Source organism: Hyla sarda, chromosome 8 (genome assembly GCF_029499605.1).
Source record: "Hyla sarda isolate aHylSar1 chromosome 8, aHylSar1.hap1, whole genome shotgun sequence".
NCBI lineage: Eukaryota > Metazoa > Chordata > Amphibia > Anura > Hylidae > Hyla > Hyla sarda.
Window position 1 is genome coordinate 181,850,220 of NC_079196.1, and position 25,260 is coordinate 181,875,479.

Genomic DNA, 25,260 nt, shown 5'->3' on the forward strand with positions numbered 1-25,260 from the left:
TTTTCTGAGCTTGTCTCGGGCATAAAAGGAGCTACAGCTCTCCCGCCGCTAATAGTCTGGCATGCTGCGATCACCTATTAAACCATTAGATCACCGCTGTCAGCAGTGTCTAAAGGAATCTACCAGGACAAGTGGATATTCTTGAGGGACAAGTAGATTGTGTTCCGCTTTAGTCCCTTAGACAAGTAGTTTTTTTTTTTCCCCCACACCCCTGTACACACATGTGAAAGTACCCTTTGGCTGTATTCACACAGACTGGATCTGCTGCAGATTTGAAGTTTTTAAATTTGCAGATATCACAAGGCAATCACTTAACAGACATGTCAATCAAAAATACATAATTGCCTTGTAAAATCTGCAGCAGAGAGAGTGTGTGTGGTTATGTACATGGAGCCACCAGTAAGCACTGTAAGGGCAACTGCTCAGACACAAGTGCAGTGGAGCTTGGAAGGGGAACAGAATAACCCGATCTAGCATCAGTAAAACTCCCAACCACCTTCTGATTCTGGTTATTCTACATTTTATTTCATCCATTTACAGGAAGACATACATTTACTTTGCAAGGTACAGAAAGCAAAAACACAATATCACAAGACACATCAAAATAAAGAATATTTACAAGAGTGGAAAACACTTAAAGTGGTAAAGAAACACAAGAGACGAGGACAGCATTCAGGGGCGAAGACTTTTCATACTTAAGAGGTTTGAATTTCAGTGCAACACAGATACAGCATTGGCAGTTATTGGGGAACATAACAGGAACGTTAAGGTCAGACAAGTCTTTTAGCCCCCAAAAACAATAAAATGCTCCCATGGAAGTTTTCCTTTACAATCTTGCAGAACATTACTCATTCTTCTTCTCTTTTTGCTTCAGCAGTTTGTTCACCTCACGCTTCCCCATTCCAACAAATTTCGTGATGATCCCGTGTTTGTTGAGGCCAGGAATTAACAAGACAAAGCTCACTGAAATAGGACAATTAGACAAATTTCATAAAGATCTTTTTGAAAAAAAAAAAAAAACCACACACAACTCAAACACTATTTAACAGCCATTTTCAAGGGGTACTACGCCCCTAAGCATCTTAACCCCTATTCACAGGATAGGAGATAACTCTGATCACAGTGGTTCCGGCTGCTGGGTGGTTCCCTCCCCCCCACCCCCCTGCACTGGGCACCAGTTATCCACATGTATGGAGCAATCTAGGGACCACAGCCTGAAGCTGTGGCCGTCACACTCCCTTCATATATCTGCATGAAAGATAAATTAACGCTGTATCTCAGTCTCTCCCATAGACTTCAGAGGGGGCGTTAAGACCACGGCCGCTCCAAAGCCTAGCACAACCGGTGTTGTGAACATAAATGTTTAGAACGTCGGCGTGCCGGGCCGGAGATCATGGGGGTCCCAGAAGTCGGACCCTGTGTTCAGACACCTCATCCCTATCCTTTGGATGTCTAGCAACGGAATAAGCCTTTAAAATTACTGGCTGCTCAGCTACCTTCAAACCGGACCCCACTTGTCCATGGACCATGTTGTCTGGAATTGCAGCTTAGTCAAATTCACTATAATGAGGCACAGCTGCAATACCACACACAGCCTATAGGCATGTGTGGCACTATTTCAGAAAGAAATTAAAAAAAAAATTCTCTACCCTCAAATAACATATGAGCGGACTTTCATGTAAGGAGCCCGGGCGGCAGTGAGAAGGCGGGGCCTGGGCTCCTTACATGACAGTGCGTTCAGCCTATCACCGGCCGAGGTGGAACATCGTAAGAAGCCAAAGCACCAGAGGAATGAGACGCCGATATGGTTTAGTTTTTGCAGCCCGAGCACAGGGGGGACTTCAATTTACGCCGCAGTTCTCCTTTCAATGTGTGCAGCAGGAGCTGTCTTGGCACACAGACACTACCAATGCAGTGTGAACACATCCTAAGAGAACAGCCCCTTTAAAACAGAAAAAAATCTTTTGTCTACATGGGATTTCTAAGGGTATATTTGAATACATTTCTTCGTAAATAATGCTTGTATGCTGGACAGTGACCAAGCGGTTAGAAAAACTACCAATTTATAATTTAAGCCCTGGCAAAATGTATATGGTTAAAATAGTATGTGATGTGGGAAAAGTTGAAAGCATTATGCGATATACTGTAGTGGCAGGTCTAATCCTTTGGTACTTAACCTTTTCCATTTATAAGAACACTTACCGATAATGTATGTGAGGAAGAGGTTGTGAACCTGCTGTCCGATCCAAGCCACGATGGCAAGAGCTGTGATCATCGACATGAAGTACTAGACGGAGAGAAAGGACGTTACCATATTAGCGAGCCTCAGAGAACATTTACCTCTAAACAGGGCAAACACCAGACAAGGATATAGTAACATGCAGCTTTCACACAACCAGTTGCCTCCTTGTAGCAGTGTTCTCCAAACTACGCACGTCCAGCTGATGCAAAACTACAACTCCCAGCATGACCAGACAACCTTTAGCTGTCCGGGCAAGCTGGGAGTTGTAGTTTTGCAACAGCTGGAGGTCCACAGTTTAGAGACCACTGCAATACAGCATCTGATTAATAAAGTGTAAGATATGGACCTACCATCTTGGGCTTCTCCTCTTTTAGGACAAAGAGGCGTCTCCACCATCCAATGATCCTCCTGCGGGTCTTTACAAGGTTACTGCAGATCTCATGCAGCCTCTGCTGCTGCTCAGTGGTCCTGTACAGGGAAAGGGATAAGTTTATTCACAAAACTGCTGAACAGTCTGTCATAGAGGACTCCTTAATGGAAATTATAGCACACAGCAACCTATGCTGGAGGGATATATGCTGCTCTCTCTCCTAACATCCCCCTTCCCCACTGAGGAAGGGGGTCCCAAAGCAGGAAGTTCACACAAGGCAAATATGCTGTGTGGCCTGTCTGGATTTTGCAGGTAAAAACTGTGCATTATGGATGTCAATCTATAATGCTGATATATTGTGAATGCTCCCCACTGAATTGCAAAGTGACAAACTGCAATTAAAACTTCTTAGATCAACGGAGGGTGCTGACTGCTGAATCTCCAGAATGGGACTACAGTCAGGAGCGTGTGCGTAAGCTCCATTCATTTCTATGGGAGCACGAAGAGAACTGAGTACAGCACTCAGGCATCATCAGCGCTCCCATTGAAATGAATGGAGCACATGCCATCTACCAAGACAAAACACGCTCCTCACAGAGAGCTGGGATCCCATTATGGAGACCGTGGGGGTCCCAGTAGTTGGACCCCTGTGATCAGCTACTTATCCCTTATCCCCAGGATAGGAGATAAGTTAATTTGGGCCGGAGTTCTTTACCCCTTAACGACCAAGGACATATATTTACATCCTTGGCCAGCTCCCGTGATCCCCTCATATCGGGTCGGTCCCGGCATGTATCTGAAGCAGGGACCCGGGGCTAATAGCGCACAGCTAAACCTTCCCGACTGCTCAGTGGGGCTGATCGGGACCAACGCAGTGAAAATGCGGTGTCTTGATCAGCTGGGACACGGGCAGAGGTCCTCTTACCTTCCTCCGGTGTGTCCCTTCGGCGATTGATTGCTCCAAGCCTGAGATGCAGGCTTGAGCAATCGACCGCCAATAATACTGATCAATGCAAAGCTATGGCTTTGCAGTGAACAGTGTATAAGATCAGTGTGTGCAGTGTTATAGCCCCCTATGGGAGCTATAACACTGCAAAAAAAAAAAAAAAAGTTTTATGTTATTTAACCCTTTCCTTAATAAAAGTTCAAATCACCCCCCCCCCCCAATTAAAAAAAAAAGAAAAAAGGTTTTATATATTTTTTTTTTTATTTACATATGTGGTATCGCCGCATGCGTAGATATCCGAACTATAAAAATGTATAATTAAACCGCACAGTCAATGGCATACGCGCAAAAAAATTCCAAAGTCCAAAACAACATATTTTTGGTCACTTTATAGCATGAAAAAATGAATAAAAAGCAATCAAAAAGTCTGATCAATACAAGAATGGTACCGTTAAAAAAATTCAGATCACGGCGCAAAAAAAATGAGCCCTTATACCGCCCCATACACAGAAAAATAAAAGTTATAGGGGTCAGAAGATGACAATTTTAAACGTATACATTTGCCTGCATGTTGTTATGATTTTTTACAGAAGTCCGACAAAATCAAACCTATATAAGTAAGATATCATTTTAATCATATTGACCTACAGAATAAAGAGAAGATGTCATTTTTACTGAAAAATGCACTGCGTAGAAACGGAAGCCCCCAAAAGTTACAAAATTTTTTTTTTCTTCAATTTCGTCGTGCGTAAATATTGGGGCGATCATCACAGAAGAATTGTGAGAAAACCGTCACACACAGGTAAAGACACTATATTATGAACTGCACTAACTTTACAGCCCCTGTAGTATAGTCAAATAAAAAAAAATCCTGGAACACCCCTTTAAGAGCAGTTGTCTAATACAGCAACTTGAAATACAGACAGGTCTTTACACTTGCAGGCTGGTATTTTGAGGTGACATCTGATATTCCCCATATGGCATAGAACATATTCTATAATAAGATGGCACTAACCATGTGTTTGAACCAAAGATTCTAGGAGCCAGTGTGGGAACTAGATAGTCAGCCAGGCATAGACACATGATGAAACAGGAAACACCAGAGAGCACCGAAGGGTCCAGGTAATAGATCATCCTGCACAAGAAAGAAATGCATGTCAGCAAGATGGGTACAGCTTCCTCTCTACTGAGAGGGATCAATCGGTGTCTGAAATCATCAAGATACCCAATAGTTTGGGCTAAAAAGGTGAATTTTATTTTTAATTTCTCTATTTCAATCATTCATTTAAAAAGAGTCCTAGAAAACCCTATTACATTTACTTACAGAAATATAAAAGACACTGCTCCCATTACAGCTGCTGGAAACCAAGGCTTCTCCCAGCGAAGGGTACGGTCAGCAAGCAGGACCACCTCACCCCATCCTTGGAAGTGCTCCTCAAGACTTGCAGTCTCTGCGGCCTGAAAATAAGACATCATAATCATAAGAAATAGAAGCTACATTGAAGATTAAAGACAGTGGGGAGATTCATCAACACCTGTCCAGAGGAAAAGTTGCTGAGTTGCCCATAGCAACCAATCAGATCGCTGCTTTCATTTTTCACAGACCTCTTTTAAAATGAATGAAGCGATCTGATTGGTTGCTATGGGCAACTCAGCAACTTTTCCTCTGGACAGGTGTTGATAAATCTCCGCCAGTAATTCTATCCTATACACTATTCACTTCAGAGATCACCTGTCAAGCTGCATCACATGACGGGGCCTACTAAACCATTAAAGGGTACCTCTCATCAAAAAAACTTTTGATATATTATAGATTAATGTATGCAGAATAACTTTACAATTGCATGTTATTAAAAAATATGCTTCTTTCTATTTAATTTTCCACTTTGAAGAAATGACCACCAGGGGTCTCCCTACCAGTCCTGGCAGCAGGGATGTAAGGTGAACTTCAGAAGAGATGGGAATATCGGCGCTGACCAAGGAGAGGACAATAGAGCCAGGTGTGTAGCTAACAGATTTAATCCAATGCGACGCGTTTCACCGCACTTGCGCGGTTTCATCAGGCATAACAAACACTTCTCAGGGAGGGATTTATATACACGCAGGTATTAACCCCTACCCTAGATTTTCACAAAATATATATATACACTCATAAACTACATTTAAATACTTAAGATAAGCATATATGCTCATAAAATGCATCAAGAAGATATAATGAATAAACAATTAGTAAAACAAAACACTAATAAAAGCAAGAATTATAATAAAGAGGGGGGGATAATGAAAAATAGGGAAAGGACAAGGCACACATAATGCATGGGACATAAAGAAACACATATACATAACATATATAACTGTGAACAAAGCAGGCTGGCAGCTCTGAGTGTTTAGGACTCCAGCATGAGTCAGAAATGCTTGCTGACAGGACTGATCGGGAAAAATACAATAGAAAGAAGCATATTTTTCATTAACATGCTATTGGAAAGTTATTCAACATTCATTAATCTAAAATATATCAAAAGTTTATTTGATGAGAGGTACCCTTTAATTCTTTACTACAATACGCCCTAATAGTATAAATATAAAATGCACTACTCACAGCTTTCTGTACGGCTGTAGAAAATATCTCATAACATGAAGGAGTCTGACGGATCATGCCAGGAAGTGTATCACATTATAGGAGAAGGTTAGGAAAATCATTATACATTAGTGCAGACTATAAGAAGAGATAGAGTAACCCCCAATATGGAGATTCCAGTCACTTAACCTTCAGTAGAGGGCAATGGATTACTAGTGCGCTTCTACGAGCTACAGAAAACCTATACCTGCACATCTGGGGAGGAAAGGATAAAAGGGAGGGAGTGTAGGAAAGGATCTGCAAAATGACCCAAGGACACACAGTATAAACCTCCTGTCAGAGAAGGAAATTAATAAAACCCTTATCCCGAGGGCAGCCAGGTGGCCATGTCAGAGCCATCTCAACCATGGGATCCATGTGCCCCGAAACCCAGATACCCTAGAATAGGGACAGATTTATCAAAATTAGAGACTGGAGAGATTTTGCCCATGAGAACCAATCACAGCTCAGCTTTTCTATATTAACAAGCTCTGGTAAAGTAAAAGCTGAGTCGTGATTGGTTGCTGAGGGCATAATACACAGTAATACACTATAGAGAGGCTAACTTCTGTAGTCATTGTGTGAGTCTATTGTACAAGTATTTTAGACCAGAATTTGTGAACTGTGTTCTAGTCTCCTATCTTAATGATACAGAAATTATCCAAAGAATACCCCCATAGTATATGAGGAGCATACAGCTCACCCGTGTCAGTGCACAGACTTTACCCGTATTTGCAGACATTGTAATACCCTCTTAATAAAAAAATTTTTTTTAAAAAGGGGACGTTGACATGCAGCAGATTCATCACAAAGGCTTGTGAGCGAAAACCTATTCCATATCTTCCAATGGTTGTTTAAGCATCAAACATCCAAGGCCCATTCAGATGCCTGTGAAAGACCATCCATCATACTATTTCTACCCAGTGTAACCTCTGGAATGTACTCCCTGTACTGTTCAGCATATGCCGTGTGTGATGAATGATTGGGATAGTATCTGGACAGCCGGCACATTAAAGGAAGACTGTCATCCCCTTCACCCACACTAACCCAATACACCGGGTTATAGTGCAGGGGAACAGGAGACCGATGCGTGGTCTCTGACTTATATGCCTACTAGGGCTGCACGATGTATTGCAAAAGCAAACGAATCACGATTTTTGCTTTTGGCGATATAGCCCCATGGGAAAACTTGCGATTATCTGCTTGGGCCGGCTCTCGTGTGCTTCTGCAGCTGGGGGCTGGCCAGAGAAGGTAAAAAATGTAAATACTAAAAGTTAGTGTTTGCTAACCAGGGTGCCTCCAGTTGTTGCAAAACTACAACTCCCAGCATGCCTGGACCAGCAAAGGCTGACCGGGCATGCTGGTAGTAGTAGTTTCACAACAGCTGGAGGCACCCTGGTAGAAAACCTGAGCTAAGTAAAAGTGCGCAGGGAGAAAAATAAAAAAGCCTTCTGCTCACCTACTCCCAGTCCCTGCAGATGCCGTTCATCTCCGGTTTGGCGTCTCCTCTTTACCATCAAGTAGTAGGACCTTTCACTTTTCAGCCAATCACTGGCCACAGCCATGTCACACCAATGATTGGCTGATAGGGAAAGGTCGTTTTTGGCTGCAAACACACTGGGTTTCCCAGATCCAGTGGGAGATTTGAAAATGGCCCGGGAAACCCAGTGAATTGCTGCAGTACAAAAAGCTACCTACTGGGGGAGGGAGGAATTTGACAGGGGGGTGAGATGTGATATGGGGGGAGAATGTGGCAGGGGAAGGGGGGGGGGGGGGAAATGTGATTGGAGAAGAGGTGACCACGAGGGGAGAATGTGACAGGGGGGAGATAGAAATTAAATGGGGAGATGTGAAATGGGCATAAAATGAGTGGCTAGTTGTAAAATGGAGGAGATTGGACATGAAATGGCAGAATTTCACCATTTATTTATTGTATCACATCACATATCAAAATTGCAATATTTAGGCCCATAATCGCAATAGCACATTTTCCCCATATTGTGCAGCCCTAATGCCTACCTTCAGTCTGGCACCCCGTCCCTCTAAATATCCTCTTCTATCTGCACTGAATTGCGTGCTGAAGGCAGACCCACCGGGTGGATTGGAATATTCATGGTTGCTGGTCCCGTGAGCGCTCAGTAGGCACAAGTAGAGATGAGCGAACTTACAGTAAATTCGATTCGTCACGAACTTCTCGGCTCAGCGGTTGCTGACTTTTCCTGCATAAATTAGTTCAGCTTTCCGGTGCTCCGGTGGGCTGGAAAAGGTGGATACAGTCCTAGGAAATAGTCTCCTAGGACTGCATCCACCTTTTCCAGCCCACGGGAGCACCTGAAAGCTGAACTAATTTATGCAGGAAAAGTCAGCAACTGCCGAGCCGAGAAGTTCGTGACGAATCAAATTTACTGTAAGTTCGCTCATCTCTAGGCACAAGCAACCATGAATATTGAAATTCCCCCGGCAGGGCCAGCCTCCTGCATGCAATTCAGAGCAGAGAGAGGATCTTCAGAGGCACCGGGCACCAGACTAAAAAAAAAAAAAAAATTATGTATATTAGTCAGAGACCCCGCATCAGTCACCTGCACTATAACCCGGTGTATTGGGTTTAGTGTGGAGAACGTGATGACCATTTTCCTTTAATTCCTGTAAGGCTATGTTCACTTTGCAAAATATCCAGGCAGACATTCTGCAGACAGCATACCAGAAGAAACATACCGGCACTAGGACCGATCAGAAATGCATTTCCTAGCGGAATGCACAAAAATAATTGACATGTCCATTGTGGAGGTTGAAATCAGAATTTCCATGGCAGAGGTTTCCATCATGTTTACAGTGCAGCAGAATCCCATTCAAAACAATGGGAATTTGCTGCAACCAAATTTCTTGGAATTTTTCCTGCCGGATTCGGCTCGGAAATTCCACCATGTGAACATGGCCTAACAATACTGGATGAGCACTCCAGAACCATTTACTGCACTGCTCACATCATACCCTAATGACTTCTAATGGGGTCTGTCCACTTAGAATAGTGCTGCATTTGTTTCACCTTCTCTAATAACAGAATCTGCAATAAAGACTCCAAACATAGATGTGAATAGAGTCTAAAGGCTCTGAGAATCTAGACCAGTGTTTTCCAACCGGAGAGCCTCCAGCTGGTCCAAAACTACAACTCCCAGCATGCCTTAAAGCCTTTGGCATGCTGGCTAGGAAATGCTGGTGTAGACTCTTAGTCAGCCTAGCCCTAATAGATAACCACATCGGCTGGTTGGCAGCATTTATAACCTCATTGCACACCAATCCTTTATAGCTACCCAATGATGTGCACCCTCAATGGAATATTGCTATAAAACCACTCCAGAAGAGCATCCTCGATATAGACTAGATTTTTCATTGAACACTAGGAGGTGCCCACTCTGTCCTGTCATGCGGGGTTTTAGTTTTATTCATTAGGGGGGGGGGGGGGGGGAGGAGGAGGGGGGGAATGGAGGCAGCCAAGTAGCTGCACTATAGTGAGCTATGTGAAGCCATTGTTCCCATAGCAGTTACAATGTTAACTATTGAAACAAGCAAAATGCCTCAGATTCATCCTCACACCAGTGTTTCCAAACCAGGGTGCATCCAGCTGTTGTAAAACTACAGCTCCCAGCGTGCCCGAACAGCCGAAGCCTGTCCAGGCACGCTGGGAGTTGTAGATTTTTAACAGCTGGAGGCACCCTGGTTGGAAAACACTGCAAGCTATAATAGGACTACACAACACCATTATATACATGCAACTTCCTTCGATGACAGGACCCATCAGACACCTCCCTTCCCCTCCGAGCAGTCAGTGCCAGCGGTGGAGAGTTACCAGAGCTACAGAACAGTACACAATTCCTTCCCATTGTAAGGGCAAGCCTGGATACACTAACAGAAGCATTGTTACAAGATGTCAGGATATAAAGCAAAAGGGGTCCATAGTTTGTTTCCCTACCCCCACACTATAAGGACATGTTACAATACAATAGATGTGGATTGGGGGGGGGGGGGGGGGGGGACATATTCCGCACACAGAGAACCAGCATGCTGCAAATTTTTCAAATCTGTTCCAGAAATGGTGCAAATTTCATCCAGGGTATAAAGGGTGAAATCTGCTGCAAAGTCTGAATGGGACACATACATCGTTGCGTGGCCCTCTGTGTTTAAGTGTCACATCTGACCACATCCCGTGGATTCGTCATGCCTACATTCCCCGTAGAACGAGGGTAAAGTCACATGGGTGAGATTTTCTGAGGAAATATGCAAACAATTGGCGACACAATCTGGTAGCAAGTCCTCTGGATTCTCCTAGAGATCACACACACAAAAATTAATGGTTCTGAAATTCAGATATCAGACTTCTACTTTTGTGCATCCGTATCCCCGCTGAACCCCATTCATATCAAAAAGCGGAGCGAGTTAGGTCAAGGTCGTTTTCCAACCTTAGTCGGTTTTTGGACTGGACTGAAAACCGTCATCTGCTGCAGTTTTCATTCCGGTCCAAAAACTGGATGGGGTCACTAGCTGACCCCAGTCGGCTCACTGAAATTAATTGGGTCGGGCAGCAGTTTTACAATTCTCCTGCCAGAGCCCTTGGGGTCAGGTCACACGTGCCACATGCTGCGTATTTTCTGCAGTTGACTTTGCTACCCATTGACTTCAACGGATAGGAAAACATGCAGCAAAATATGGCACGTGTGACCCTACCCTTACAGCGGATCCACAGGTAACAGCAATATCTCCAGCAATGCACAGCTTTTGGATTTCACTGTGGGTTTGGACCTCCCAATAGGAAAGATCTGTACCGCTGGGTTCACACCACATTTATTACCAGCCAGACATTAATGGACATTCTTAGGAAGGATCTGCGCTTGTCATGGGGCTAAACGGCTGTGTTGTGATAATACCATAACGCTGTGGCTCTATTGTGAACTGGCTATTTCCTGTTGGAGTTCCCTCCCTTGAACTACATATCACATAATTCCTTGTTTGTAAACATGAGCTAATTTTTCTTCCTCCCACACATCAGCAACCCCACTGATTGAAACACACCTGTGCTGCCTTCTATGCAACAGACCAGTGTTTTCTAACCAGGGTGCCTCCAGCTGGTCTACCTCCCACCCAGTGACACAAAGACAGGCTCCCTCTGAACACCTGACAAGCGATGTTACCTTTTTTGTGTTGTCATGTTCTGACAGCCATAACTTTATTTTTCAGCCAAAGCCATTGTGTGAGGGCTTATTTTCTGTGGGACAAACTGTACTTTTTTTTATTGGTATCATCTTTGTGCTTCATGCTACCTTTTGATCTTTATCATTCCACATTTTGGTCCAAAATTTGCATTTTTATATGCTGCTCGCTGTGCAGGATAAATACCATTATCGTTTTATTGTACAAGTAATTACGGACATGGCAATATCTACTATGTATAGGTTTGGGCTTTTTTTTTTTTGGGGGGGGGGGGGGTGATAATATAAGGTTTTTATTGGGAAAGGGGCCTTATAGAGAAATGCCCCTTATTGGGAAAAAGGCTCAAAATTCTTCCTAAATGTCTGAATACTGTACTGTACTCATGCCAGAGTGTAATTACCTATAACACATGATAAAAGCAATATTACACTAGAATCTCCCAGTGCCGTTTAATCTTCCCCTATCCCCCTGTATCATTTCATCCCCTGCGCTAACAAAGTTATTATTTTCACCACAGGGTGCCTCCAGCTGTTTCACCACTACAACTCCCAAAATGCCCTGACAGCCAGTAGATGGAGGAACCCTGTGTAGTGAACTAAGGGCGGAAGTGTCGGCCCCAGCAGGCATCAGTGACGTCACGCCTGCTGGGGAAGTCTGCCTGGTAGTGAACACACTACCAGGCAGACAAAAAGCCATTTTAATATAGTAAAAATAAAAATGTAAAGGCAGGGAGGGGGTTAGGGATAGATGGGCAATAGGCAGGGACAGAAAGGAAAAAAAATGGATGGTGGGAGCAATTCTTTAAGTCCTATGGGACTCTGCCGGGGAATTAAAAAACTGTCCTCTATGGGAGATTTTACCGTACTGTCATCTCAAGCCTTTCCCAGGATCCTGTGTAGCTCTACACAAGTGTCCCCGCTATTTGCAGACTGATCATGTGACAGAGGAGGGGGGGGGGGGGGGGGGGCACGGATCCCTAGTAGGTAGAGACAGGCTGTAAAATACCCTATTGCCTCTATGACGTGGTCCGTCAGTTTTCTGCCAATGTATCTGGACAAGACTTTCTTTTTGTGTGCGTGTGTCAAAACTTGCGTCGCACGTCAGATGTGTACAGAGCCTTAAAAATCTGCACCTTCACCCAATTTCTGAAGACGTGACTGAAAATTGGGAATCTCATTCCCCCCCCCCCCCCCCCCCCCCCCCCCCACTGTGAATTTGACCGCCACAAAGCTTTCCCATCCTGCTCTAATTAACCCTTAAGGTTCATTCACACATCACAGATGCGCTGTGGATTGCGACTACATCTAAATATAACCAAATGGTTCTAGAGAAGCTTCTGGTCTGGACAGGATCCTATTAAGCCAGCCTTTCCCTTACAGGGTGGCTCCAGCTGTTGCAAAACGACAGCAGTACATAAGTACAGCAGTGGTCTCAAACCTGTGGACCTCCAGCTGTTGCAAAACTACAACTCCCAGCATGCCCGGACAGCCAACAGCTGTCCGGGCATGCTGGGAGTTGTAGTTTTGCAACAGCTGGGGGCACCCTGTTAGGGAAACAATGCAATGAACTCAATATTTCATGGAAACCTAGAATTGATTCTGTCCTTACCTGACCAATGTCTGCACCTATTGAACCCCCCCCCCCCCCCCCCCCCATAGAGGGCACTGCAGGTAACCCCACCTGTGCCAGGCCTCATGGCTACAGCTGCTGGGCACCACGTTTACTGCAGAACACTACTAGAATCCACCATGGCTGCCCATTTGCCTCGTTACACGGATGCCATAAAATCGATTAGGATGAGGGCGGAATAATAACCGCAGCCATGACAGGCCTCTCCGCCCCGGCCCGCACTCACTCACTCACCAGCTGGTTCACGCTCCTGTTATCCCCCGGCTCCGCCATTGTGTTCAGCGCAGCCGTCCGCCCCAGTCACACCGAGCTCACAACCTGCGTTTTCTTTCACCACAGCCCGGACATATAAATAGCAGCTTCCGGCAGAAAGCTCGGGCGCATGCGCGCTGTGATTGGCCGGCTCGAGGATAAACGTCGCCATGACAGCCAATCAGCGAGCCCCGTTCGAAAAAAAACCAACACAAAAACTGTCGAATTTAAATTCTCGTTACTACGTCATTATCGCCCTGCCCGAATTGTGCGCTCTCTATTAACCGCATGACGTCATCCTGGCATCCCCCATAGTAAGAATGTGCATTATTTGAAAGAGGCACAACGAGGGCAGATGGCATTGTTCAGAGGAGACCTACATCACGTGATATCAACAGTCATACATGGCCGGTGTGCTTATGACAGGCAGGTCACTATGGACAATACTAAAACTAGAAAGATTTTGGGTAGAAATAATACCCTGTTTTAACTGCATGGTACATTAACCCCTTAAGGACTCAGCGTTTTTAGTTTTTTTTTGCATTTTCATTTCTTCCTCATCACCTTCTAAAAATCATAACGCTTTCAATTTTGCACATAAAATTCCATATGATAACTTATTTTTTGCCTCACCAATTCTACTTTGCAGTGACATCAGTCATTTTACCCAAAAATCCACCGCAAAACAGAAAAAATTCATTGTGCGCCAAAATTGAAGAAAAAATTTCATTTTGTAACTTTTGGGGACTTCCGTTTCTACGCAGTGCATTTTTGGTAAAAATGACACCTTATCATTATTCTTAGGTCCATACGGTTAAAATGATTCCCTACTTACATAGGTTGGATTTTGCCGTACTTCTGGAAAAAATCATAACTACATGCAGGAAAATGTATACGTTTAACCTCTTAACCCCTTAAGGTCTCAGCCCATTTTGGCCTTAAGGACTCAGACAATTAATTTTTTACGTTTTCGCTTTTTCCTCCTCGCCTTCTAAAAATCATAACTCTTTTATATTTTCATCCACAGACTAGTATGAGGGCTTGTTTTTTGCGCGACCAGTTGTCCTTTGTAATGACATCACTCATTATATCATAAAATGTATGGCGCAACCAAAAAACACTATTTTTGCTGGGAAATTAAAAAGAAAAACGCAATTTTGCTAATTTTGGAAGGTTTTATTTTCATGCCGTACAATTTACGGTAAAAATGACATGTGTTCTTTATTCTGAGGGTCAACACGATTAAAATGATACCCATTATTACATACTTTTCTATTATTGTTGCGCTTAAAAAAAATCACAAACTTTTTAACCAAATTAGTACGTTTATAATCCCTTTATTTTGATGACCTCTAACTTTTTTATTTTTCCATATAAGCGGCGGTATGAGGGCTAATTTTTTGCGCCATGATCTGTACTTTTTTTATACCACATTTGCATCAAAAAAACTTAAAACATTTTTTATATTTTTTTTAATAAAATGTATTAAAAAAAGTAGCAATTTTGGACTTTTATATTTTTTTTTTACATTCACGACGTTCGCCGTACGGGATCATTAACATTTTATTTCAATAGTTCGGACATTTACGCACGCGGCGATATCAAATATGTCTATTAAATTTATTTTTATGCTTTTTGGGGGTAAAATAGGAAAAAAACGGCCGTTTTACTTTTTATTGGGGGAGGGGATTTTTCACTTTTTTTTTACTTTTACTTTGACTTTTTTTTTTTTTTTTCTTACACTTGAATAGTCCCCATAGGGGACTATTCATAGCAATACCATGATTGCTAATACTGATCTGTTCTATGTATAGGACATAGAACAGATCAGTGTTATCGGCTATCTTCTGTTCTGGTCTGCTCGATCACAGAGCAGAGCAGAAGATGCCGGGAGCCGGAAGGTGAGGGGACCTCCATGCGGTGCTCTGAATGATCGGATCCCCGCAGCAGCGCTGCGGGCGATCCAATCATTCATTGAAATCGCGCACTGCCGCAGATGCCGGGATCTGTATTGATCCCGGCACCTGAGCGGTTAATGGCGGACGCCCGCGAGATCGCGGGTGTCGGCCATTGCCGGCGGGTCCCTGGCTGCGATCAGCAGCCGGGATCAGCCGTGCATGACACAGGCATCGCTCCGATGCCCGAGGTTATGCACAGGACGTAAATGTACGCCCTGGTGCGTTAAGTACCACCGCACCAGGACGTACATTTACGTCCTGCGTCCTTAAAGGACTACTCCGGTGAAAAATTTTACCTGTGGAAAAAAAAAGCATTAAAGAAAGTTATATAACATTATAATGTACTTACGCTGTCCATATGGTAAGGATCCCGGTCCTCCTCTTCTTTCTGTCGCTCACCGGAAGCTCTGTACTTTTCAGTTTTCTGATGACGCTCGACTTCTTTTTTCATTGCTCCGCCGCCATCTTAGCCCGGTGACTCATACCTCCCATGAGTCAGCGCGGGCTCTGCTGGCCTCCTAGCCCGGAGTCGGCTACTCCCCCCTCGCTAATCTATTCATTTATTCGGGTTTGCTGAGCTGCCATAGTCTTAGCTCAGCAAACGCCGCTGGCTAATCTACATTATAGATGTGCGCATGCGCACATCGTTATTGCCGCTGGCCGATAAATCAGAGGGAGGGCAGGAGCAAACAGGAAATTAGACTAATGCATTATGGGAGATGTAGTCTTTTACGCTACACTCCATATGCACTGTACCCGGAAGTGACAGGATTTTCGGATGGGCATAGCGGACAAACAGCTAGACCGATTCGCGTGGAAATGACATCTTTGGAAAGGTAGGAGTCTAGGCTACATTATAGTATCCATTTAGAGCATCGGAGTTCTCCTTTAACCCCTTAAGGACCAAGGACGTACCGGTACGTCCTTGGTCCTGCTCTTCTGATATAACACGAGGTTACACAGTAACCCCGCGTCATATTACGGCGGGCCCGGCGTCATAGTGAAGCCGGGACCTGCCTCTAATATCGCGCAGCGCCGCGCGCTATTAACCCTTTAGCCGCGCGCTCAGAGCTGAGCCGCGCGGCTAAAAGTGAAAGTGAAAGTTCCCGGCTAGCTCAGTCGGGCTGTTCGGGATAGCCGCGGCTAATCGCAGCATCCCGAACAGCTGACAGGACAGCGGGAGGGCCCCTACCTGCCTCCTCGCTGTCCGATCGCCGAATGACTGCTCAGTGCCTGAGATCCAGGCATGAGCAGTCATGTGGCAGAATCGTTGATCACTGGTTTCTTTTGAGAAACCAGTGATCAATGATGAAGATCAGTGTGTGCAGTGTTATAGGTCCCTATGGGACCTATAACACTGCAAAAAAAAAGTGAGAAAAAAAAGTGAATAAAGATCATTTAACTCCTCCCCTATTGAAAGCTTGAATCACCCCCCTTTTCCAATAAAAAAAAAACACAGTGTAAATAAAAATAAACATATATGGTATCACCGCGTGCGGAAATGTCTGAATTATAAAAATATATCATTAATTAAACCGCTCGGTCAATGGCGTGCGCGCAAAAAAATTCCAAAGTCCAAAATAGTGCATTTTTGGTCACTTTTTATATCATTTAAAAATGAATAAAAAGCGATCAATAAGTCCTATCAATGCAAAAATGGTACCGTTAAAAACTTCAGATCACGGCGCAAAAGATGAGCCCTCATACCGCCCCATACACGGAAAAATAAAAAAAGTTATAGGGGTCAGAAGATGACAATTTTAAACGTATTAATTTTCCTGCATGTAGTTATGATTTTTTCCAGAAGTCAGACAAAATCAAACCTATATAAGTAGGGTATCATTTTAATCATATGGACCTACAGAATAAAGATAAGGTGTCATTTTTACCGAAAAATGTACTATGTAGAAACGGAAGCCCCCAAAATTTACAAAACAGCGGGTTTTTTTTCAATTTTGTCGCAAAATGTTTTTTTTCCCATTTCACCGTAGATTTTTGGGCAAAATGACTGAAGTCATTACAAAGTAGAATTGGTGGTGCAAAAAATAAGCCATCATATGGATTTTTAGGTGCAAAATTGAAAGAGTTATGATTTTTTAAAGGCAAGGAGCAAAAAACGAAAATGCAAAAACAGAAAACCCCCCGGTCCTTAAGGGGTTAAGGACCCATGACATACCGGTACGTCATGAGTCCGCTCCCGTTCTATAACGCGGGGCCACGGCGGGACCCGTGGCTAATAGCATGCAGCACTGATTGCGGTGCCGCACGCTATTAACCCTTTAGACGTGGCGTTCAAAGTTGAATGCTGTGTCTAAAGTGAAAGTAAAACCATGACGGTTAGCTCAGGGAGCTCTTCGGGATCGCCGCGGCGAAATCGTGGCATCCCGAACAGCTTACATGACAATCGGAGGGCCCCTACCTGCCTCCATGCTGTCCGATCGCCGAATGACTGCTCAGTGCCTGAGATCCAGGCATGAGCAGTCAAGCGGTAGAACCATCGATCAGTGGTTTCTTATGAGAATCGTTAATTTCTAACGATAATTTGTTTTCCCTTGGTCCTAACAGTGGCACAGATGGGGTATTCCGCCCCCCGTGGACTGGTTAGGACTGGTGAAAATTTATTGACAACCTAAGAAATCAAAGCAATAGAACCTCGCACCCCCCCCCCTATAAGTAGGGGGAAAGAACCCCACCCCCTTGTGTAATTACAAGTAGAAGAAGAAAGAATAGTCAGTAAGGGAGGGATTGTTGTGCCACTGTTAGGACCAAGGGAAAACAAATTATCGTTATAAATTAACGGTTCCCTTACGTCCTAACCAGTGGCACAGATGGGGATTTAGAAAGTAGATACCCCCATGGGAGGCCACTCATGCCTGGCGGAGGATAATACCGACCACCCAAATGAGGAATAGCTAGCTATTCTGGAATCTACTCTGTAGTGAGAGATGAAAGTGGAGTGTGAACTCCAAGAAGCAGATCTACAGATGAGTTCCAAAGGAATCGAGCTTCTTTCTGCAAAAGAGGTAGCTACTGCTCTAGTAGAGTGAGCTTTAACAAATTCAGGGGGCTCCAGACCCTGGGAAACATTAGACTCCCGAATGGCTTCCTTAATCCAGTGACTAATAGTTGGTTTGGAAGCCCTGTGTCCCTTACGGGCACTGGAAAAAAGGATTAGAAGGTTTTCATCCTTATGGAATTCCTTGGATCGATCCAGGTAGATCCTGAGAAATCTCGACAGGTCGAGGGTGCGAAGGCCTCTGGTATCTTCTGAGGAGTGGAGCGGAGCTAACACAGGAAGAGAAATAACCTGGTTGATATTAGTAAATGTTGGCACTTTGGGAATAAAAGTGGGCAAAAACTTAAGAAGAACCCTATCCGCGAGGAGCTGAATATAAGGCTCAAAGGCAGAAAAAGCCTGGAGTTCACCGACTCGTTTTGCAGAAGTGATGGCCAAAAAAAAGGTAACCTTGAGTATAAGGAATTTTAAATCCACCTCCTCTAAAGGCTCAAAGGGGGGAGATGATAACCCCCTGAGCACGACCGATAAATCCCAAGCAGGGATGGGTCGAATTATAGTAGGTTTAATTCTAGAGGCTCCTTTCAGGAACCTTCTAATTAGGGGGTCTTGAGAAAGAGACTTATTGAGCAAAGCCGAGATAGCTGATACTTGCACTCGTAGGGTGGAAGGACATAGTCCTTTGTCTAATCCATCTTGCAGGAATTGCAGAACAGCAGGAATGGTAGGATCCTTTGGAGACCGTTGGCATAGTCGACAACAGGATGAGAATGTGCTCCATATTCTTCCATAAGATCTAGATGTAGCCTCAGATCTGGAGTGCGACAATGTTCTCAAGACCAACCCTGAGAGCCCTTCTACTACTGGAAGGGACCGATCAACCTCCAGGCTGTCAGGTTGAACATTTGTATGTTGGAGCAGCTGTGAGTGTCCCCTGACACTATTGCTTGCTCTGGGGGAAGCCTCCAAAATTTACCCTGACTCATCTGAATGAGTTGGGTGAACCAAGCTCTTTTGGGCCAATATGGAATGATGGCTATAACAGAGGCTTGGTCCTGCCTGATTTTCATCAATACCCTCGGGATCAAGGAAATAGGAGGGAAGATGTAGGCCAGCCTGAACCTCCAAGGGATTGACAGAGCGTCTACCGCCAAGGGATTGTCCTCTCTGTAGAGGGAACAGAATTTGTCCACCTTGGTGTTGAACCTCGTTGCCATCAAATCGATCTCTGGCATGCCCCACCTGAGTGTGATCTAATAAAAGATCTCTGGATGGAGAGACCACTCTCCGATTGGAAGGCCTCTGCTCAGGCGATCTGCTATTACATTGTGAGTACCCTGGATATGAACAGCCGATAAGTGGGTGAGGTTCAATCCTGCCCAATCCAGAATCACACCTATCTCTCTCAGGAGACTTTGTGCCTCCCTGTTTGTTGATATATAGGACAGCCGTCATGCTGTCTGACTGGACTCTCACAGCCTGGTCCTGAATGTTAGGAACAAAGTGAAAGAGGGCTAGTCTGATGGCCTGGATCTCTAGGAGATTCGAGGATAATAACCTCTCCTGAAGGGACCAAGTCCCTTGGACCGTCATGTCCAGAAGATGCGCTCCCCAACCTACAAGGGACGCGTCTGTGGTAAGTATGATCCAAACAGGTTGGATCAGAGATTTTCCATCCTGGAGGTGAGCCCACCAACGTAGAGAGGACCGGACTTGAGGAGACAGGGAGTGCACAGAATTTAGTCCCCTTGGACTGTGATCCCACTTGGCTAGTACTTCCGACTGAAGCGGACGTAGGTGCCACAAAGCTCAGGCTACTGCTTCCGCGGTTGCAGACATTAGTCCCAACATCTTCATTAGAAAGCGGAGAATTACTCGCTTGGGGACTAAGAGAGATTGGGCTGTGTCCTGTACTCGTAGCTTCCTTTCGGGAGTTAGATGAATAGTCATTGCTACGGAATCTATCATAAAACCTAGGAATCTCACGGAAGTGGCTGGTTGGAGATTGGATTTGTTCCACTTGATTATCCAGCCTAGTTGATGGAGAAAGGACACATCAGTTTGAATGTGTTGGGAAAGGATCGCTTGGGAGGAGGCTTTGAGAAGCCAGTCGTCTAGGTAAGGGACTATACACAGTCCCTGAAGTCTTAGAGCGACTACCACAGAAACTACTACTTTGGTAAAGGTATGAGGTGCCGAAGAGATCCCAAATGGGAGGGCGACAAACTGATAGTGTCTTAGAACTCCCTGAATTTTCACAGCGATCCTTAAGAATCTTCTGGACCCAGGATGGATGGGGATATGAAGATAAGCATCCTTGAGGTCCAAGGTTGCCAGGAAGTCCCCTGGTGTAAGAAGATTGATAACTGACTGAATGGTTTCAATTCGGAAACACTTTCATCTGATAGACTGGTTGAAGAACATTAAGGCTAAGTTTCCACTTGGTTTTTTTTCTGCCAGTTTTTGGAATACTGCCACTGCAGTTTTTGAGCCAAAGTCTGAAGTGGATCCATAAGGGAGGATAAGTATAAGTTCTTCCTTTATGTGTCCTATTCCTTTTGAATACACTTCTGGCTTTGGCTCAAAAACTGCAGTGGCAGTTTTCCAAAAACTGCCAGAAAAAAAACCAAGTGGAAACTTAGCCTAAGTCTATGATCATCCTCAAATCTCCTGTGGCTTTGGGAACCAGTAACACTGGAGAATAGATGTCCGCCCCTTGCTCTTGAGAGGGAACTTCCTCAAAGGCACCCTTCTGGAGATATTCCAGAATATAGGTTTCCAAAATCTTTTGTTTGCTGGAAGGTAGAAGTCTGGTTCTTACAAATTTGTCTGGAGGAGTATCCTTCAGTTCCATCTTGTACCCTTCCGAAATAATTCGAAGGACCCAGGGATCTTGGATATGGGTCCTCCACGCATCTAAGAAATGGTGGAGACGACCACCTACAGGAAGAGACGGGAAGGGAAGTGGGGAAAGAATGGGAGCACTGGCTGGAATCCAAGACCCTCGAGGAGGCCTGTAGTCAGGGCGCCAAGGATCCTCCACCCCTGGAGCGTCTACCGCAGAGGAAAGGGCCATAGTTTTAGAGACCAACTTAAGCTGTTGAGGGGCGGCATCACAGAGAAAGTCGATGGCTAGAGGCCTAGAGACCCCCTGGTCTAGGTCAGACTGAATCTGAGAAAACCTATTTCTCAGAAACTTAGCCACCTCAGAAGAGGCTATCGCCAGGGGCGGACGCTGAGGCGGAGGAGTAAGAGCGCCGTAAGGCGCAATCGGCCTTATGGTCCAAGGCATCCTGGAGGCTAGAGCCATCATCAGAGGGTACCAAGGTCCGTTTGGATAATTTGGAGATGGCCAGATCCACCTTGGGCACAGGTCCCCAGGAAGATACCTGGTCTTCCTGCATAGGGAATATGCTCTTAACCCCTTAAGGACTGAGCCCTTTTTCACCTTAAGGACCCATTTTTTGCAATTCAGACCACTGTCACTTTAAACATTAATAACTCTGGAATGCTTTTAGTTATCAATCTGATTCCGAGATTGTTTTTTCGTGACATATTCTACTTTAACATAGTGGTAAAATTTTGTGGCAACTTGCATCCTTTCTTGGTGAAAAATCCCAAAATTTGATGAAAAATTTGAAAATGTTGCATTTTTCTAACTTTGAAGCTCTCTGCTTGTAAGGAAAATGGATATTCAAAATAATTTTTTTTTATTCACATATGCAATATGTCTACTTTATGTTTGCATCATAAAATTTATGAGTTTTTACTTTTGGAAGACACCAGAGGGCTTCAAAGTTCAGCAGCAATTTTCCAATTTTTCACAAAATTTTGAAACTCGCTTTTTTTCAGGGACCAGTTCAGGTTTGAAGTGGATTTGAAGGGTCTTCATATTAGAAATACCCCATAAAAGACCCCATTATAAAAACTGCACCCCCCAAAGTATTCAAAATGACATTCAGTCAGCGTTTTAACCCTTTAGGTGTTTCACAGGAATAGCAGCAAAGTGAAGGAGAAAATTCACAATCTTCATTTTTTACACTCGCATGTTTTTGTAGACCCAATTTTTGAATTTTTGCTAGGGGTAAAAAGGAGAAAATTTTTACTTGTATTTGAAACCCAATTTTTCTCGAGTAATTGTTCGGCGGGCGCAGTAGAGGGCTCAGAAGGGAAGGAGCGACAAATGGTTTTTGGGGGGCATGTCACATTTAGGAAGCCCCTATGGTGCCAGAACAGCAAAAAAAAAACCCACATGGCATACCATTTTGGAAACTAGACCCCTCAGGGAACATAACAAGGGGTAAAGTAAACCTTAATACCCCACACACAGGTGATTCACGACTTTTGCATATGTAAAAAAAAAAAAAAATTTCCCTAAAATGCTTGGTTTTCCAAAAAATTAACATTTTTACAAAGGGTTAAAGCAGAAAATACCCCCCAAAATTTGAAGCCCAATTTCTCCCGATTCAGAAAACACCCCATATGGGGGTGAAAAGTGCTCTGCTGGCGCACTACAGGTCTCAGAAGAGAAGGAGTCACATTTGGCTTTTTTGAAGGAAATTTTGCTCTGGGGGCATGCCGCATTTAGGAAGCCCCTATGGTGCCAGGACAGCAAAAAACCCCACATGGCATACCGTTTTGGAAACTAGACCCCTTGGGGAACATAACAAGGGGTAAAGTAAACCTTAATACCCCACACACAGGTGATTCACGACTTTTGCATATGTAAAAAAAAAAAAAAATTTCCCTAAAATGCTTGGTTTCCCAAAAAATTTACATTTTTACAAAGGGTTAAAGCAGAAAATACCCCCCAAAATTTGAAGCCCAATTTCTCCCGATTCAGAAAACGCCCCATATGGGGGTGAAAAGTGCTCTGCTGGCGCACTACAGGTCTCAGAAGATAAGGAGTCACATTTGGCTTTTTGAAAGCAAATTTTGCTCTGGGGGCATGCCGCATTTAGGAAGCCCCTATGGTGCCAGGACAGCAAAAAAAAAAAAAACACATGGCATCACATTTTGGAAACTAGACCCCTCGGGGAACGTAACAAGGGGTTAAGTGGACCTTAATACCCCACAGGTGTTTCACGACTTTTGCATATGTAAAAAAAATTTTTTTTTTTTACCTAAAATGCCTCTTTTCCCAAAAATTTTACATTTTTAAAAAGGGTAAAAGCAGAAAATACCCCCCAAAATTTGTAACACAATTTCTCCCGAGTACGGCGATACCCCATATGTGACCCTAAACTGTTGCCTTGAAATACGACAGGGCTCCAAAGTGAGAGCGCCATGCGCATTTGAGGCCTAAATTAGGGACTTGCATAGGGGTGGACATAGGGGTATTCTACGCCAGTGATTCCCAAACAGGGTGCCTCCAGCTGTTGTAAAACTCCCAGCATGCCTAGACAGTCAGTGGCTATCTGGCAATACTGGGAGTAGTTGTTTTGCAACAGCTGGAGGCTCCGTTTTGGAAACAGTGGCGTACCAGACGTTTTTCATTTTTATTGGGGAGGGGGGCTGTGTAGGGGTATGTGTATATGTAGTGTTTTTTACTTTTTATTTTATTGTGTGTTAGTGTAGTGTAGTGTTTTTAGGGTACAGTCACACGGGCGGGGGTTCACAGTAGTTTCTCGCTGGCAGTTTGAGCTGCGGCAGAAAATTTGCCGCAGCTCAAACTTGCAGCCGGATACTTACTGTAATCCTCCGCCCATGTGAGTGTACCCTGTACGTTCACATTGGGTGGGGGGGGGGGAACATCCAGCTGTTGCAAAACTACAACTCCCAGCATGTACGGTCTATCAGTGCATTCTGGGAGTTGTAGTTTTGCAACCGTTGGAGGCTCCGTTTTGGAAACAGTGGCGTACCAGACGTTTTTCATTTTTATTGGGGAGGGGAGGGGGGTTGTATAGGGGTATGTGTATACTTAGTGTTTTTTAATTTTTATTGTGTGTTAGTGTAGTGTTTTTAGGGTACAGTCGCACGGGCGGGGGTTCACAGTAGTTTCTCGCTGGCAGTTTGAGCTGCGGCAGAAAATTTGCCGCAGCTCAAACTTGCAGCCGGATACTTGCTGTAATCCTCCGCCCATGTGAGTGTACCCTGTACGTTCAAATTTGGGGGGGGGGGAAATAACATCCAGCTGTTGCAAAACTACAACTCCCAGCATGTACGGTCTATCAGTGCATGCTGGGAGTTGTAGTTTTGCAACAGCTGGAGGCACACTGGTTGTGAAACACCGAGTTTGGTAACAAACTCAGTGTTTTGCAACCAGTGTGCCTTCAGCTGTTGCAAAAGCTACAACCCCCAGCATGTACGGACAGCGGAAGGGCATGCTGGGTCTTGTAGTTATGCAACAGCTGGAGGCATACTACTTTGGCTGGGGATGCTGGGGACTGTAGTTATGCAACAGCTGGAGACACACTGGTTTGCTACATAACTCAGTGTGCCTTTAGCTGTTGCAAAACTACAACTCCCAGCAGTCACCGACAGCCAACGGGCATGCTGGGAGTTGTAGTTATGCAACCAGCAGATGCACTACTACAACTCCCAGCATGCACTTTAGCTGTTTGTGCAAGCTGGGAGTTGTAGTTACACAACAGCTGAAGGTACACTTTTCCATAGAAAAAATGTGCCTCCAGCTGTTGCAAAACTACAAGTCCCAGCATGCCCATAAGGGCATGCTGGGAGTTGTGGTGGTCTGCCTCCTGCTGTTGCATAACTACAGCTCCCAGCATGCCCTTTTTGCATGCTGGGAGCTGTTGCTAAGCAACAGCAGGAGGCTGTCACTCACCTCCAACGATGCTCGCCGCACAGGTCCGTCCCTCGTCGTCGCCGCCGCGGCCGTCGCTCCTGGGGCCCGATCCCAACATTGACGCCGGGGATCGGGGTCCCCAGCACCTGGGGTGCATGTCCCGCACCCGCTCACGTCCTCCGGAAGAGGGGCGGAGCGGGTTGCGGGAGTGACACCCGCAGCAGGCGCCCTGATTGGTCGGCCGGTAATCCGGCCGACGAATCAGGGCGATCGTGAGGTG

General features: G+C 44.7%; 1 protein-coding gene and 1 long non-coding RNA gene across 2 annotated transcripts; one reads left to right on the plus strand and one right to left on the minus strand.

Moving 5' to 3' along the window:
• Positions 1-503: 503 nt before the first annotated feature.
• On the minus strand, positions 504-13,401 carry ARL6IP1 (ADP ribosylation factor like GTPase 6 interacting protein 1). Its single transcript, XM_056534590.1, has 6 exons — positions 13,244-13,401; positions 4,883-5,016; positions 4,574-4,693; positions 2,593-2,710; positions 2,203-2,287; positions 504-963 (listed from the first exon to the last, which is right to left on the minus strand). Exons 1-6 carry the CDS (start codon positions 13,280-13,282, stop codon positions 845-847), a joined length of 615 nt encoding a protein of 204 aa, XP_056390565.1. The 5' UTR covers positions 13,283-13,401; the 3' UTR covers positions 504-844.
• LOC130284337 (uncharacterized) lies at positions 5,217-7,528 on the plus strand. The gene is made up of 3 exons (XR_008846986.1): positions 5,217-5,335; positions 5,451-5,558; positions 6,956-7,528. It is a non-coding gene; the product is annotated as an uncharacterized LOC130284337 (long non-coding RNA).
• Positions 13,402-25,260: the final 11,859 nt, after the last annotated feature.

Coding starts and splice junctions, on each gene's coding strand:
- ARL6IP1 (XM_056534590.1), bottom strand. CDS start 13,282: ATGGCGGAGCCGGGGGATAACAGGAGCGTGAACCAGCTG. Junction 4,694..4,882: donor GCAGTGTCTTTTATATTTCT/GTAAGTAAATGT, acceptor TTTCTTGTGCAG/GATGATCTATTACCTGGACC. Junction 2,288..2,592: donor AAGAGGAGAAGCCCAAGATG/GTAGGTCCATAT, acceptor CTCTCCGTCTAG/TACTTCATGTCGATGATCAC.